At 49.0% G+C, this 17,951-nt stretch overlaps 1 protein-coding gene across 1 annotated transcript in view; it reads left to right on the plus strand.

The window, feature by feature from the left end:
* Nucleotides 1–17,951, plus strand: part of USP35 (ubiquitin specific peptidase 35) — a 49,337-nt gene that overhangs the window by 24,998 nt on the left and 6,388 nt on the right. The window contains exons 7-10 of the mRNA XM_083171344.1: nt 6,588–6,781; nt 8,401–8,494; nt 10,924–11,030; nt 13,488–14,733. Of these exons, the coding sequence (XP_083027470.1) occupies nt 6,588–6,781; nt 8,401–8,494; nt 10,924–11,030; nt 13,488–14,733 (1,641 nt within the window). The remainder of the gene's footprint in view (nt 1–6,587; nt 6,782–8,400; nt 8,495–10,923; nt 11,031–13,487; nt 14,734–17,951) is intronic.

A 17,951-nucleotide genomic window follows, 5' to 3' on the forward strand; every position in this document is an offset into this window, starting at 1 on the left:
GAATAGCAAACAACAGACAAGGGTTCAAAACTACACGTCACACACCCATAATCTTTACTACCCTCTCTGCCAACACCGCTGTAACCACTGGTGTGATTACTGGGGAATTGCTCCATCTTCCCGAAGATCTGCTTGTGGTCACCGGAAACATGGCGCCCACACGAGCTCCCAGATTACTGCATTAGCCACGTCGAGAGCTGGGAGCCCGCATGGAGACTGCACATGGTGAGGGCCCCCCAGGGCCGTTTCTAGACAATTTAGCTCCCAGGGCAAATAAATAAAAATGCGCCCCCCCCCCCCCCAAATACATAACATGAAATACAAGAAATTGCGCACGCCGAAGGAGCGCGCGGCGAAATAGGGGGCGTGGTTTATTTTAAAAGGGGGTGTGGCTTAAAATAAGGGCGTGGTCTAGCAGCAAAACAATTACCTTACATCTCACTTTTGCAACCTGCATGTCCAGACATTGGTTACCGCAGGAATTGTCATTGTCCTCCCGCACTTAAGTTGGCGGGCTGAAGCCCACACGGTGACATAAAAATATAAAGCCCCACACAGTTACCTAGTACGCCTCACAGATCAAGGCCAAACAATGACAGGCTACTTAAATCATACACTTTTTTATCCGTGATGCCAATTACACATTACATATTACGCCGCACACCATGATGGCAAGCACACAATACTCCCCACAACGTAATGCCTATGACACATTATGCCCAACGCTCCGCTGCCGCACAACTGATGCCGTTTACTAATATGCCCCCACAGTGCCACACATATATGCCCCACAGTCCCAGCTATGCCCCCACAGTGCCACACATATATGCCCCCACAGTGACAGCTATGCCCCCACAGTGCCACACATATATGCCCCCACAGTGATAGCTATGCCCCCACAGTGCCACCCATATATGCCCCCACAGTGCCACAGATATGCCCCCACAGTGCCAGATATGCCCCCACAGTGCCACACATATGCCCCTACAGTGCCAAATATGCCCCCACGGTGCCACATATATGCCCCCATAGTGCCACACATATGCCCCCACAGTGCCAAATATGCTCCACAGTGCCACACATATGCGCCCACAGTGCCACACATATGCCCCCACAATGCCACATATATGCCCCCACAGTGCCACATATATGCCCCCACAGTGGAGATATGCCCCCATAGTGCCACACATCTGCCCCCCTCAGTGCCAGACCTATATGCCCCCACAGTGACAGAGGATAATATCCCAGCAGCAGCACAACTCACCGTTGCTGCTGCTGCTGCTGGGGAGAGCAGAGTCCGGGTCTACGACTCCGAGTCCCGTTGCCGCCGCTGCTTCTGTTTCCCAAGGGAGGAGAGGGGAGCGCATACCGCATCTCTCCTTCACTGTGACTGGGCTGACAGGAGACAATCATATCTCGCGGGCTGGCTCCTTATTGGCTGCCGGCCCACGAGCTGATTGGCTAACAGCCCAGTGACACAGCGAGGGGAAGGAGAGACTTATGCGCTCCTCTCTCCCCTCCAAGATCATCTTTTTGGTGCGGCGTACGGGGCGTGCGGGGGGGACAGCGGCGTGGGGGAAGCTGGCGGGCGCCCTGGCTGCTAAACAGAGGCGGACAAGCCGTGCGGCGCCCCGGGCTGCTGCACGGCTTGTCCGCCTCTAGAAACGGCCCTGGGGCCCCCTCCTCTCTGCAACACTGCCCTTGTGATTAACCACAGACCAAGGATCTGTCCTATGTAGCTCCACTGGGGATCGTCCAATTCCTCCAAGGAAGGATGAATCAATAACAGATAAAGGAGCCATAAGATCACACATCTCTTATATATTTGGCTACATCTGTCACTCAAAGTGTGCCTGAAGCTGTAACGCTGGGTGGAGCCTCTGACTCACATTACTGACTCACACGACAGAGAACCAGCCCAGTGAGCCCACAGTGCCAGACTGCCAGGGTCTGCCTCTCCATGTTACACAGCTACTCACCAGACACACCAGGTGAGCGCCCCACACCTCCATACCTCCCAACATGACCCTCTCCAGGAGGGACAGAATGCTCTGTTTGTGGACTTCCATCTTAATTTATGATTGTCATCACCTGTTTTAAACAGGGTAATGGATAAGAAAGGTGTTTAAGCACAGGTGATGGTAATCCATAAATTAAGAAGAAAGTCCAGAAACAGAGCAATGTGTCCCTCCCCCCCATATTCACGGCAACCCCACGATTAAATGGCACATGCAAAACACTGACATGGCTATGGTCGACAATGAAAAAGGTTGACATGAGTTTTTGAAGATTTATTTTTCACTTTTTCAATGTTTTCATATTCATTCTCATGTGTCGACATGGACACCAATGAAGTGCCACACTTATGTCAACATTTACATGTGTTGACCTTTCTGTGTTGATTTTTTCTTGTGGCGATTCGCGGCACCCCCCGGCGGCCCCCCTCCTGCGATTCACAGCACACCCCCCCCAATTCGCGGCGATTCCCGCGATTTGCGGCCCCACCCCGTGACACACCCCCTCCTGCGATTCGTGGCACCCCGCGACCCCCCCTCCCACGATTTGTGCCAACCCCCCAGGCCCCCCCTTCCTCGCGGTACCCCCCACGACCCCCCCTACCGCGATTCCCCCCCCTGTCATTGCGGCAAACCCCCCCCCCCTGCGACCCACCCTCCCACGATTCACTGCAACCCCCCGCGTCCCCCCCTCCCATGATTCGCGGCACCCACACCCCCCCGCGACCCCCCCTCCCGCAATTCACGGCATCCACCCACGACCCCTCCTCCCGTGATTCGCGGACACACCTCACCTCCTCCCTCCCCCCCCCCACCCCCGCTCGCGATTCACGGCAACCACAGGATTAAATGGCACATGCAAAACCACATGAAGTGCCACACTTATGTCAACATTTACGTGTGTTGACCTTTCTGTGTTGATTTTTTCTTGTAGCAATTTTTTTACAGTGACAACTACTGTATGTGCACGTCAACCTACACATCATCAACCAATTCTTTGTATAATATATAACACCTGTTCTGTTTTACTGTAGGTGTTTTAAGTCAGATCTTTTACTGCTACTATTACTGTTTATGTAAATGCATTCTGAATGACAGCAACATCCTACCATCCTTCTACAAGAATATATAACCAACTAGGTGATTTATCGCGCCCCGTGCCCCCCCCCCTTCCGCAATTCACGGACCCCCCGCGCACCCCCCCCCACGATTCACGCCCCCTCCCACGATTCACGTCACCACCCGCACCCCCCCCCCTGCAATTCGCAAACCCCCCCCCCCCCCGCAATTCACGCCCCCTCCCACGCTTTGCAGACCCCCGTCCTCTCCCGCGATCCGCGGACACCTGCGCCCCCTCCCTCCCTTGATTCACTGCACCCCCCACTATTCACGGCACCCCTGAGCCCCTCTTTAGTCCCCCGTATACTCACACACCCCTACCACTACCCAGCTTCCTGCTCTCCTGAACCGTAACTTCCACCACTGGGGAGTCGCTGATGCTGTTTTGCCCACATGCCCCTATCATGCCTCATAGCCCAGCCTCCTGCTCTCATGCACCCTAACTCCCACCCAGTAGGAGGAGACACTGACTCAGGGCCACCATCCTGTACTCCTGTACTGCCACACTGGACCCTCACCCACTGGCAGAAGCTGCACAGTATCTCCCACCCTTCTCTTTAGTCCCCCTTATGCCCACACACCCCTATCACTACCCAGCCTCCTGTTTTCCTGTGTCGTGACTTCCGCCAGTGGGAAGCCGCTGACTCAAAAACACCCTACTATACTATTGCACACACACACACCTAAACAACATGCACACACAGCCCCCCCCCCACACCCACAAATGTCACTGTACCATCCACACTATCAATGTACATCTTACTCTGTAACCGCTTTTTAATTAAATAAAACAATACACCCCCCTTCCACATCATATGCTCTCTATTTAACACATTTCACCTATAACTCAAGTTGCAATACAGGCCATCTGTCATACAATTCTAAACATATTTCTCATATACAAATGTTCACAAATTAAGGGGGCGCAGCCCCTTACGACGGTGTGAAGAGCGCCCGTAGGGTGCGATGAATCACCTAGTTACTTATAATTCATGGTAGTTCTATTGAAGATGGGCTGTTGCCCAAAGCAACCAATGAGAATCTACTGCTTATTTATTTAGCACCTTCTAAGAAAATAGTTATAGGCCCTTATTCTGGATCATTCTCAGAGGCCGCTCGTTCACACGGGGACCGATGTTTTGCATAAGCGCATGCGTAGCACCATTTCTACACATGCGTATATGCTGAGTGCATGCAAACTCAGCGAAAAAGTCTGTTTCATGGGCGTTCCTATGAAAATGCTGGGCCTACACATGCTAATGCGTTCATGATGCACGTGCGGGGGGCGGACACAGTGCCGTTTCTAGAGGCGGACAAGCCATGCAGCAGCCCGGGGAGCCGCACGGCTTGTCCGCCTCTGTTAACAGCCACCCGGCAGCTCCCACCAGCCCAGCGCCGCTGCCTCCCTTTCTCCCCCTCAGTCCCCAGCCGCCAGCGCCACGGTTGATTTCCCAGGGGAGGGGAGGGGAGCGCATCGCGCTTCTCTCCTTCCCCTCGCTACTGGGCTGTCAGCCAATCAGAGGAGCTTGCGGGCCGGCAGCCAATCAGGAGCCAGCCCGCAAGGTATGAATGGCTGACAGCTTCAGGTGCACAGTGAAGGAGAGACGCGCGATGCGCGACCAGCACCAGCACCCAGGGCCACAGTGAGTTGTGGGGGCATATCTAGCGCACTGTGGGGGCCATATGTTTGGCACTGTGGGGGCCATATGTTTGGCACTGTGGGGGCCATATGTTTAGCACTGTGGGTGCATATCTGTGGCACTGTGGGGGCATATGTGTGGCACTGTGGGGGCATATCTGTGGCACTGGGGGCATATCTGTGGCACTGGGGGCATATCTGTGGCACTGTGGGGGCATATCTGTGGCACTGTGGGGGCATATATTTGGCACTGTGAGGGCCATATGTTTGGCACTGTGGGGGCATATCTGTGGCACTGTGGGGGCATATCTGTGGCACTATGGGGGCCATATGTTTGGCAGTGTGGGGGCATATCTGTGGCACTGTGGGGGCATATCTGTGGCACTGTGGGGGCATATATCTGGCACTGTGGGGGCATATGTGTGACACTGTGGGGGCATATATGTATGGCACTGTGGGGGCATATCTGGCACTGTGGGGGCATATTAGCAAACGACATCAGTTGTACGGCAGCGGCGCGTGGGGCATAATGTGTAATAGGCATTACGGTGTGGGGAGTATTGTGTAATTGCCATCACAGTGTGGGGTCTAATGGGCATCATTGTGTGGGACATAATGTGTAATTGTCATCACGGTGTGCAACATAATGTGTAATTGTCATCATGGTGTGCGGCGTAATATGTAATTGTCATCACAGTTAGCGGCGTAATGTGTATGTCATCACAGTGTGCGGCATAATGTGTAATTGTCATCACGGATAAATAGTGTATAATGATTTAAGTAGTCTGTCATTGTTTGGCCTTAATCTGTGAGGCGTACTAGGTCACTGTGTGGGCCTTTATATTTTTATGTCACTGTGTTGGCCTTCAGCCCGCCAACTTAAGTGCAGGAGGACAATGACCATTCATGCGGTAACCAATGTCTGGACAGGTTGCGAAAGTAAGATGTAAGGTAATGGTTTTCCTGCTAGACCACGCCCTTATATTAAGCCACACCCCCTTTTTAAAATAAACAACGCCCCCTATTTTGCCGCACGCGCAATTTCTTCTATATATTTGGGGCGGGGGGGCGCATTTTTATTTCTTTGCCCTGGGAACTAAATTGTCTAGAAACGGCCCTGGGCGGACAGCTGACATAAACGGTTGTCAGCTGCCCGCACATTTCCGTGCAATTCTACACGCATATGTATGAGTGTTCTGGACCACCCTTACATATGAGTGCGCCTTCGCCATCATTCGATGGTCGTCAACCATCGAAAGATGGGGGAGGTTCCCGTGTGTACCTTGCGATAGCTACAAATAGTAATGGTGCTAAAGGTGCGTACCCACGGTACGATTTATGTTCCGTATGATATTGTATAAGATTTCCCAGGAAAGTCCCAGTGGTCAAAAGCATAAGATTTGTGCTTAAAATAACATACAATGTGCATAAGATATCATATACGATATGACGTCACAGCTGTACTACACTATACTATCTTATGCTTTCTAGACAGAATTGAGTTGCATGTTCACCCGAGCAGCTCCCTGCCAGACGACCAGCGGGAGCGCGCATCGTACGTCGGATAGTGCGTACACACGGTAAGATATAGTGCACTATCTAGCATGCTATTCGAAACTAGCTAGATAGTGTGCTAGATTTTGCACTATATCTTACCGTGGGTACGCACCTTAAGGCTTCATTGCAGTAGGGACAGATCCCGTATCCACACTATTAAATTCCATTCACTCGTTCAGCGCTTTGGGTGGTGTTAGTGTCTCATTTATTCTTGGTGGTTGTTTCTTCCGCAATGATGGCTTTTCCCACGCCGGCAGGACCTCCCAATCCCTAATGAAGACCGGATCAAACAGTTGCTTGGACAGAACGGGTGGACCTCACAGAAGAACGAGCTAGCACCATATTACCCTAGGCTGGTATCCAAGTCAGACACCGGCAAGATTGGCCTGATAAACCTGGGGAATACGTGTTACATGAATAGCATCCTGCAGGCTTTGTTCATGGCTTCTGAGTAAGTAACGCATCGTATTCTGAGGTACTGCTTATATGGAAATGTTCATACAAGTCCTTGTGTGCAGAATGTCTGGCCTGGAATGGCCGTATGGCAACCATGGTACATGACCAACATCAGTCAGCCCCATGCTGTCCTTCCAGTCATTGTCAGGGTGTTATCTGGTTGTCTAAATTGGGATGGTCAACAATTATAAGGTTGACAGGTCCAGAAGGCCAACAGCAGAAAGGTACACAGGGTCAGAAGGTTCACAACCATGTGTTGTCTGTGTAAGTCATCCACCCGTGGCAGCTTGTCTGTGATAAAAAAAGAAAGCCATTGTGATGCCTGGGTATTATACTTGGTTGTTTGGTTATTTTTACCCAAATCCTGACAATGTTTGTGAAGTATCTGTTCCATTGGTGAGGCCATAGTAAGTAGAGGTAGGGATGTTAACCATTTAGGAACCTCTTCCACCTTCCCCCCCAAAAAATAGTTTTGTGGGAGCCTAAACAAATCAAGCACTTCAGCCACAAAAGTAGCAGTCTCTGTCACTGAAGTGCTTGGTTTGTTAAACTGTACATGTCCTTTTTAAAAACTACTAATCTGCCGCAACTGTAAAGAGGAAAAGCTATAACAGAACAACAGATTGATTGATTCAAATTAAAATATGTGAGGCTTTCATTGGGAGCTCTAGCATTTTACAGCCTCTGAGGAGAGAAAAGGCAATAAATGTAGACTATTCACAACCCTACCCAATGCCTCCATTTATTAAACTTCCTTTCTTCCCTTCCTTCCCTTTCTTACTTCTTTCATCCTTCCTTCCTTCCTTTTGGGCTAAATTGGATTTGGATAAACCTGTATTTTGAGCTGTGAAGTGTTCAAACAGACATACCCCTTTTCCACTTGCAAAAATATCCCGGGTTTTTGCACATGAACGCGCATCAACCCGGGATTTAGTGCAGTGTGAAAGGGTCTTTGAGGAATATCCCGTGTTCAGCAATCCGGGATCTCTACCCAGGTCCTTACCTGGGTAGGACCCGGAATTAACACGGGATACGGTCAGTGTGAATGGTCCTGTGGGACTTTTACGCTACCCCAGAATCTGCTGCTGCTGATAACTGCTCCTCCGTGCACCGCTCTGCACATTGGCCAGCCAGAGACCCAGGCGGCGCCCGTTGTCCGAGCGGCATGGAGCGCACACCCTCAGGGGGGAGAGACAGCTCATGGCGAGCTGCAGCCACCGCTATACGTCCTCTGCTGCTGATAGCGGCTCGTGTGGCTGTGGGCAGCCTAGTAAAAACTGGCACCGGAGCAAATTCCGTAACGCCGGACCGTAAAAACCGAAGCTCCCTGCAGCGACCTGTGCCGCTGAGGAGCCTGGAGCTGTGTCGGAGGGGGTGTGACAGGCAGTCACCCAGGATTTCCCGGGATCAGTGTGAATGGGGCTGTCCCGGGTCAACCCCAGGTCTGACTGCAGTGTGAAAGGGTACATTCCCGGGTAGTGTCCCGGGAAGCATCCTGGAACACATTCCCGGGTCTGACCCGGGACTGCAAGTGGAAAAGGGGTATTATTGATGCATAAGCATATCTATTAGCAGATATATTGGAGTTAGGGCTGACTTGTACCATATGTCCAGTTTCAGGCATTCGGTCCTGTGTCTGCGGGACAGCGACTCTCAGCCCCTGATGATGAAGCTCCAACATTTATTTGCTTTCCTAGAGCACAGTCAGGTGAGTGAATGAAGCTGCATTTATCACTAGATAGCAGCCTATTATATATCAGTGTCCTGTGATACCGCGTGCAGGGAAAACATGACATGGATTTTGGCAGGAACAGTTATATTTTTGGACCTTTGACTCATCAGTTCCCTTTTAAAATCCAAAACACGGATCCACTTTTCAAAAACATTTTGGTTCTAAGCCTTCTATTCATTTGCAAGTTTTGATGAGGCGAAGTACCGCCAGTGACCACTAGAGGCCACTCGACAGGCCAAATTACTCCATTGCATGCTAAAACATGTCATAACAGAAAGTGAAAGCAATTTTTGCATGGACACTGATATTTGTTTTGAGACTTGCTGGATATGGAGAGAGGGAGCAGTGAAGACAGAGATTGGAGGCAGGAGCAGATAGTGACCGGGGGTGGAGAGTTTGTGGGCTAAAAATTGTCACAGCTCAAAGTGAAAGTACATTGCAGAAGCCGACATTTTGACAGGCTTTTAACTAGTATTAAAATGTAAAATGAAGTGCCCTGAGCATCAGCTCTGCAGCTAGATGATCCTAGATGTCGGCCATCCTCAAATCTGAGACTGACTGTCATCCTCTACCTGGTTTCCCCCTTAAATAATACTATCCAGCTGGGGCACCTGGAGCCTCCGTCCATGCCAGCAGGAAGACGGATCCAAGCACTCCTTCTGCTTTCTGATGTGTTCCTCTTCCACTGCCTTTTATCTTCGGAGTTTATCTTCAGCATTGCTTTGGTCATTATGTTTATGAAAGGGTTGGCTCAAATGTGCTCCTTCCAGAGCCATTGGATCAGGTACAGGCTTCCATCGGGCACTACGCAATTCCATGTGCTGAGGCTTTTGGCTGGTAGGCATTGGGGGGAGGGCTCCCGTTTCAAAAGTGGACTAATTCGAGTAGTTACAAATCGAGCGATTAACACATGCCTGTATGCACTCGATATGCATGCGCAAACCTGATTAGCAGACGGAAATGCGCTACTTGTGTAGTTTCAGGGCGCCAGCTTACGCCGTCAGCGTAGTGTTCCTGTCAGAATCAGCGTAGTGTTCCCGCGGCCGTTTAATTGTCCCTGGCTACGTTATCAGCGTAGGCTGCCGCCGTAAACTACACAAGTAACTGCCGTACTGTTGCCAGGAACTGTATCTCTGTCCCCGGCGTCCCTGGCAAGCCTACTCAGCGCCTCTCTCACAACGCCGGCGCCAGCATGATTCCCTCTCTTTGGCGGAGAGGGGATCATTCTGGCGCCTGCAGAGAGGCGCTCCATCTGTTTGACACACAGGAGCGTCTCAGATGCTCCAGCAATGAGACGCTCCTGCGTCTGACTAGCTATTACGGCAAGGTACAGCAGGGTACAGCAACCCTGCCAACAGGGTTAGTGGTTCTGTAGCGCCTTTTCAAACCCCCAGTATCCACTGTAGCCCGAAGCGTGGCGAGCCACGCGAGGGGACGCGTTACGCATTCTCCCGACCTTTTCATACCCCCATGTCGGTGTGGAGTTGATTTTATATAGTGTGGCGAGCGCAGCGAGGCAAGCCTTGCGAGGGGAGGCAGATTACCTTACATGTAATCCCCGTCCCCTCGAGGGGTTCGCTGCGCTCGCCACACTATATAAAATCAACTCCACGCCGACGTGGATAGTGGGGGTATGAAAAGGTCGGGAGGACGTGTAATGCGTCTCCACGCGGGGCTCGCTGCGCTCGCCATGCTTCGGGCTGCTGCGGATAGTGGGGGTTTGAAAAGGCACTACAGAACCCCTAACCCTGTAGGCAGGGTTGCTGTACCGTGCCGTAATAGCTACTCAGACGCAGGAGCGTGTCATTGCTGAGACGCTCCGGCGTGTCAAACAGATGGAGTGCCTCCAAAGAGAGGGGATCATGCTGGTGCCGGCGGTGTTAGAGAGGCGCTGAGTAGGCTTGCCAGGGACGCAGTTCCCGGCAACAGTACGGTAGTTACTTGTGTAGTTTCACGGCGGCAGCCTACACTGATAACGTAGCTTAGGCTGCCGCCGTGAAACTACACAAGTAAGGCAGCCGTTGGGCTACGCTGATAACGTAGCTTAGGCTGCCGCCGTGAAACTACACAAGTACCGAAAATGTATATGGCGGCCCGAGGTTGGCTGATGGTTTGGGAATTGCGTATTGATTTGCAAGTCAATGCTAGTCGGCTATGTACTCGCAGTCATCTGCAAATTTGCACATTAGTGATTGAATGGCACCACCATGGAAATTCTTAAACTGCAGGATTTGGCTGCAAGCGTGTAGGTGGATAATGTGGGCACAAAGATGGTTACTCAGAGTCAAGTGACCGGAATTGCATTTTTTGGGGCCAGAGTAGGAATAATGAAAGCAGTGGTCTAACAGCTGCCCATAGTTTCACCATGTTATCAAAATGATCATTTTTATCTCCCTGTTCCCCAGCGCCCGGCCGTCTCACCTGAGAGTTTTCTGGCTTCTTCATGGCCTCCATGGTTTACTCCCGGAGTTCAGCAAGACTGCTCAGAGTACCTGAAATACCTGCTAGATCGGTGAGTTCACAGATACACGCGGACAGTTTGTTTTTTTGTTTTGATTTTTTTTTCTTTTAAAAAATGTGTTGAGATCAAAACCACCAAAAGGAATCACAAATGCGAAGTCACAACAATACAATGGGTCAGTGACGTGCGGTGAGGTCATTGCCTGGGGAGGCACTGACCTCACCACCACCACCACAACCCCCCCCCCGGACATGGCAGTGCTACAGATGCAGCGGCCGCAGGTACATGCCCCCCCCTCCCCTCCCACCACCCGGCGGACTCACCTGTCCTCGGCGGTGGCGGCGGCCAGTCCTCTCGGCTTTGAGACGGGTGAGTGACATCTGCTTTCTCCCTGCAGGCGCCGAACTACCCGCTGCCCGCGCTGCTGCATCTCCTCTCCAGGGCCCTGCATGTATGTGATTGGACAGCGGATCCAGCACTGGATCTGCTGGCCCAATCACATCTGGGGGCGTGCGTTTATACTGGTGCCCCTGTCATTGCGGCATCAGTATAAGTGCCGCTTCCCCATTCATTTTCAATGGGCTTTTACAGCCCATTGCTGCACCCTGCCCCCTGCCCACCCCTACCCGCCCCACGCTGCCCGGAGTTTTAATGTTAACAGCGGGAGGCACCTCTCCCACTGCCTCCCACCCTCACATGCAGCAGTGGGAGGCAGCCGGAGAGGTAGAATATATAAATATCTTCTTTTTATTATTTTCATCATTATGACAGGGGAGGCTCTGCACGTCCCTGCAATGGGTCCGATTCTGGGCCAGATGCATCCGCTGTAAAGGACGCATCTTGCACTATTCCGCAGATTGCTCATGCAAAAAGATAAGTCTGGACAGTGCAGCATGGTTTTGTCTATCAAAGGAGTTTGCTTTTGCAAAGCAACCTGAATCACCCACTAAAGCCCCTCCAGACAGGGCTTCACTTTTCTTTGCAGCGCTGCCATGTGAGGGATCTGACACGGATCCCTCCCAGCATGCACCACAGCCACCAGCTACTCTGTGCATGAGCAGATGGACTTCTCCCTAAGAAACGAGGTATTCCAGGCATCGGTGGGGATCGCAAAAGGCAGCTCTTATCGGGAGAGCTGCCCCTTGCGTTGCTCATCATATATGTCTGTACAGCATGGTCGCGATGGGTGGCGGGATGTACCACCGCTGCTTGGTAGAGAGGTTACCTCGTTATATGTTCCAGGGTCACAAGGGGAGTTTCTCGAACCGTACCAGTAACCTCACACAAATTACAGGCCTGGTCCAGGGGACCCACCCTTTACTAAAGGAAAATCGTTGTGCCTCAGTATGCTGGGATGTACACAATTCAGTACATATACCATACCGAATAATGGTAGCAAAATGTAAAGCAAAACACAATGAGATTTCACTTCTTCCCTATTTAAAGTTCCGTTTTCTGACTTCTATAGAGGACCCTGACCAGGATCATTAATGTGCCCATACACACTACTATATTGCCGCGCATTGCTGTCAATTTGAGCCCTAAAAGTGTTCGCCAACTGGCCATCACCATGCATATATTGGCCAGGATTGCTGAATGTGGTCAGTGTCCGTCATTCTGGGCTCTGTGGTGCTGTTTGCCCTGAGCGTACAAACACAATTGCAGGCTGCACCTGTGACGCACTGTGACGGAGGTACAAGATGTTAGAAATATGAGTGTACATGATTGAGGATGCAGCAGGGTTCCTTTACCCACCAGTGGCTGCCTTAATACTCGGAACAGCCCAGTTACTTAATCAGTGGAGTGGTTTATTGAAGTTAAAGCAGGTGGTGTTGTACTCACTGTTATATTCCCTGGTAGATGGAGCAGAGTGGGTGAGTGAATGTAGTTACTGGGTAGCAGTGCAGGATGCTGGAAGGCAAACATGAGTATAACTGAAGCTAAGTGGAAAACTGCTGTCTCCCACTGTGGCACTCTAAAATGCTCAGCAGCTACCTTTGCGGCCATCTTGGTTAAGGGAATAAAGCTTCCCTTCAGTAGCAACATGTAGTCAGTGCAGTAGCACACTCCACTTTTACCTCCTTGAGTGACTTGATCTGTTTACGGTACGGCAGCTAGGGGAATGCCATGTGGACACTGGTAAAAGATCGCATGGGAAGCTCAGACTTCTGTGCTACTTTTAGACATCCATACTGAGTTGGGACACCTTTTGCTGTTGGATATTTTGCAGCCAGTATGTCAACCCTAATAAGGACAGGGGCAGGTAAAGAAAGAAAAACTGTAGGCGGTGCATTTATACAAGCAAAGTGGTATTCGCATTAGCAATAGGTAGTAACTCTGCTGTCCGCACTTGCAGTCTCGATGTGTCTATCACAAAATCGGGTCCTATGTCTTCATTCCTGCAGCCCTGGTAACCATTTATTTTTCATGATGTCAGAATTATTCTTTGTTCTGTTTGCGTAAAGTTTTGCTCATTTTGGTAAAAAATTACTTTTTTCTACTTGAAAGGCTTCACGAAGAGGAGAAAACTGGAAAAAGGATTTCCCAAACATTAGCCCAAACCAGTTTCGGTTTCCAAGTGAAGAAACCTCTTTTGGGCCAGAAAACATTAGTTGAACAGATGTTTGGCGGAAGAATCGTAACCAAAATTCGATGTCTAAAATGTCACAGTGTTTCATCCAGGGAGGAACGTTTCACAGATTTATCGTTAGCCTTCCCCCCAGGCGGTTGCACCACAGCAAAGATTCCAAAGACATCATACCATCCCACCACACCAGTAGAAGACATAGGTCCACACAATGTTGATGCCGCACATAAAGTTCCCGATCGGCACACTGCTATCTCTTCAGACCATGGCAGATGTCAACAGAATTCCGAAGAGCACAGAGAAAAAGCAACGCCCATTGAGACATTAGGATTCCATAGTAAAGACGATCACATAGAACATGCGGCTTCGAAAGACAAAGATGAAAATAATTGTCCTGTCGTTAGAACTCGGGATTGCCCGGCCTTCGCACCTTCCGAGTCAACACGTGTAAAGAAATGTCCTCTTAGCCTATCAGATTTGATCAATCATTTCTTATGCCCAGAGACTCTGACGGCAGAAAATAAATACCGTTGTCAAACCTGTGCCTCGCTACAAGATGCTGAGAAGGTGGTGGAGCTTTCCACAGGCCCGGAGTATCTCATTCTCACTTTGCTGAGGTTCTCTTTTGATTTGAAGGCCATGAAAAGGAGAAAGATCTTGGACAATGTATCTATTCCGTTGATCCTGAAGATGCCCATCCAAGTAAACTCACTTGAGTCAGATGAATGTGTGGAGCGGAGCTGTAGACATGGCTCCACCAGAGTCCACAAGCCTGCACTCTATGACCTATGTAACGTGATCGTGCACTCGGGGTTGTCATCAGAAAGTGGACACTATTACTGCTATTCTAGAGACTGTATGAATAGAGATAGTCAAAGACCACCCAGTGCTGGGGTCAAGCGGTTTGCCACCGACAGACATCTAGACATGGAGATCCAGTGGTACCTCTTCAATGACACCAGGGTCTCCTTCTCATCATTTGAATCTGTCAGCAATGTAACCTCCTTCTTTCCCACCGATACAGCCTATGTGTTATTCTACAGACACAGAGAACATGCTCCGGTTGACTCTGTTCTAGAATCATGGGCAGCCAAGTCACGTGTAGATGTTTCCCTCAACAAGGAACTTATGGAGGCCATTTCTAAGGACAACATCAAGTATTTGCAGGTAAGTCATGTTCACTTAAAGCTGGATTAGTACTTTGTGGGCCTGGGGCAATTAAAACTTTTGGGGACCATATGATCTAAAATTAAGGGTGTTATTCTGGTTTAATTGTCCTCCCGCTCGTTTGCACAGGGGACCGATTTTTAGCATGTGCCTGTTCGCAGCCCAGCTCGCACCTACCAGTGCGGGCGTGGGGCAGCAGCGGGGGGGCATATACAAAAAACAAGAGGGCAAGTGCAATTATATGTGCGCACCTTGTGCTAGGGTGGGTATCACCTGGGGGCGTTTCTCAGACACCCAAAGACGTATGCACTAGAAGAAAGGTAGGTTCAACCACCACCAGCATAGGATAAATAAGATAATACTTTCCTTCTATGAGTATAATCCTTTCTCTGTATACACTTGTATATGTCATACGTTTCCTCTGTTCACCTTGTATTCATTTGTACATGAAAAAAGAGCATATACATAACATAGTGTATACTGTTTAATCTATAACATGGGGATATCACATACATATAAAAACATCAAAAACATCAATAGAAAATTTGCACACAATAAAAAATTCCAAAGTGGCTAGTGCATCAGTTAAAGAACTTGGAGGTAGTTACCAGATGGCCAGTGAACCATAAATCAATATAGTTCAAAGTGAGCATGCAAGAATGATTCCACGATCGCCCGGGCACAATCAGGATCACGCGCTGCTGCAGGATAACAGTCCCCCAGTCCAGTCCAATGCCTCTGCCCGCCGACGCGTTTCAGACTCGATCTGAGTCCTTTTTCAAGGCTTATCCTTGTGTGCATATGTCCAGTGTTTTTATATGGTTCAAATCTCGCGGTGTTGCGCGAAAACCCCGGTACTTCCGGGTTTGCGGCACCGCGATGACGTGTGTGGCGGCGTCCCCGTCATCACGCATTGATACGCGAGATCCCGATACTTCCGGGTTTGCGTAAACGCGCTGACGTCCATGGATGCGTCCGCGTCACTCCGTGATGACGCTCCGGATAGCTTCCTTCATCTACGCCATGGGTCTTCAAACTGCGGCCCTCCAGATGTTGTGAAACTACAAATCCCAGCATGCCTTGCCACAGTTTTGCTATAAGGGAGTGTTAAAACTGTGGCAAGGCATGCTGGGATTTGTAGTTTCACAACATCTGGAGGGCCGCAGTTTGAAGACCCATGATCTACGCTATTCTAGGCTTCTCCTATACCTGGTCATGTGATCACTGCCACTCTCACATGATCGGGAGATGATGCCATTCATACATGTTTTACTTCCGCCCATACAGATTGTGGGCATACGCAATTTACCTTGGATAAAAAGAAATGAAAAATGGAATAAATACATAATATACTATAAAAGACATGATAAAAATCTGTTTAAAAACCATTTATAAAAACCATTTCAGCTCGAAGTCTGAGTTAATGCCATTGGGTTTTAAGGTGTTAAAATTATAAATAGTTTGCATTTCTATCCTGGCCAGTTGGACATCTGTGTCCCTACGGCGACAATGTCCTTCCACATATTTGATTCCCAGGAATATCTTGATTTCATTAGGGGAACTATTGTGGTGTGTTTTAAAATGTAGAGGGAGGGAATGCGTTTCTATTCCCTTCTTGATATTCCTGATGTGCTCACTTAATCGGATCTTAAGTGGCCGGGATGTTCTACCAATGTAGAATAAATTGCACGTGCACCCAATGGCATATACCACGTTTTTGGTATTACATGTGATAAATTCCCTAATCTGGTGTTCCATTCCATTGATGTTCACTTTTTCCACCTTTCTATCCCCTTTGATATTGATACATGCACAACAACTTCCACATCTGTGGAATCCCTTGGTTCTTATTTGACGTCTCTCCAGGTTGGATGGATGCATACTTTTTGTTAAATGGTTACCCAAATTGGCCACCTTCCTGTAGATGAAAGATGGTCTCTCAGGTAGATCCATACCTATGATAGGATCCCTTCTTAATAGATTCCAATTCTTTTTAATGGAATGTTCAAATTGCTTGTGTTGTTGGCTGTAATTAGTGATAAAGGCATATTTTTTGTTATCTACCTGGACTTGAGGCCCTTTGTTTTGAAGTAGAGCAGCACGTTCAATTTTATCCACTTTTTCTCTCTCCTTATCAATGATCACTGAATCGTATCCACTTTCAATAAAATTTTTGAGCCATTACTGCGGTTTGATCTCTATAAGTCTGGTCCTCCGTGCAGTTTCTTTTGATTCGTTTGAACTGTCCCTGTGGGATGCAGTCCAACCAGTTCTTATGGTGGCAGCTTCCCACGTGGATATAGCTCTGTGAGTCGGTCGGTTTGGTAAATGTTTTGGTCTTCAAACCTCCGTTTTCTGAATAAATAGTAATATCTAAAAAGTTGACACACGACTCACTGATGTTAAAAGTGAATTCGATATTAAAACTATTGGTATTCAGGTAAGAACAGAAGTCATTTAAAAGTGATCTTTCTCCTCTCCATAAAAACAGAACGTCATCAATGTATCGGGTCCAGGACACCAGGTTCGCTCCGAACGGATTATTGCTCCATATAAAGTCACGTTCCCACTGTCCCATGAATAAGTTCGCATAACTTGGAGCGAACCTGGTGCCCATTGCTGTCCTGACCCGCTGTACATAAAAGTCACCCTTAAACATAAAATAGTTATTCTCTAAAATGAAGGTTACACCCTGTATTAAAAATTCTTGGAGATTTGTTTCTAAAGTGCTATTGGATAAGGTGCTTGAAATGGCATCGATTCCCTGTTGGTGGTTAATAATCGTATACAACGACTTTACATCTGCTGTTATAAGTGTGTATCCATCTTCCCATTCTAGGTTAAGTATTTTTTGAAGGATATCCTTAGTATCTCGCAGATGTGATGGGTTACCCAATACCAAAGGTTGCAGGTAGTAGTCAATAAACTCGGATAGATTAGACGTCACCGAGTCTATCCCTGCAACGATTGGGAGTCCAGGGGGTACCAAGGGATCCTTGTGTACCTTGGGTAACACGTAGATAACGTTTTTTTAGGGAAACGTCACACCTACCGTCCCAATTGAGAAACAGGACCAATAGGGGAAAACGAGGGGGGGAAATTAAACACCAAAAAAGAGACAGAAAAAGACCCAAAAAACCTCCAAAAAATAATCCTATCCCCAGTCAGGAAATTAAGCAACAAGTCAAAATTTTTAATATCAGCAAACATAATCTCAC

The sequence above is a fragment of the Crinia signifera genome, chromosome 2 (assembly GCF_055691185.1).
Source record: "Crinia signifera chromosome 2, ASM5569118v1, whole genome shotgun sequence".
Taxonomy (NCBI): domain Eukaryota; kingdom Metazoa; phylum Chordata; class Amphibia; order Anura; family Myobatrachidae; genus Crinia; species Crinia signifera.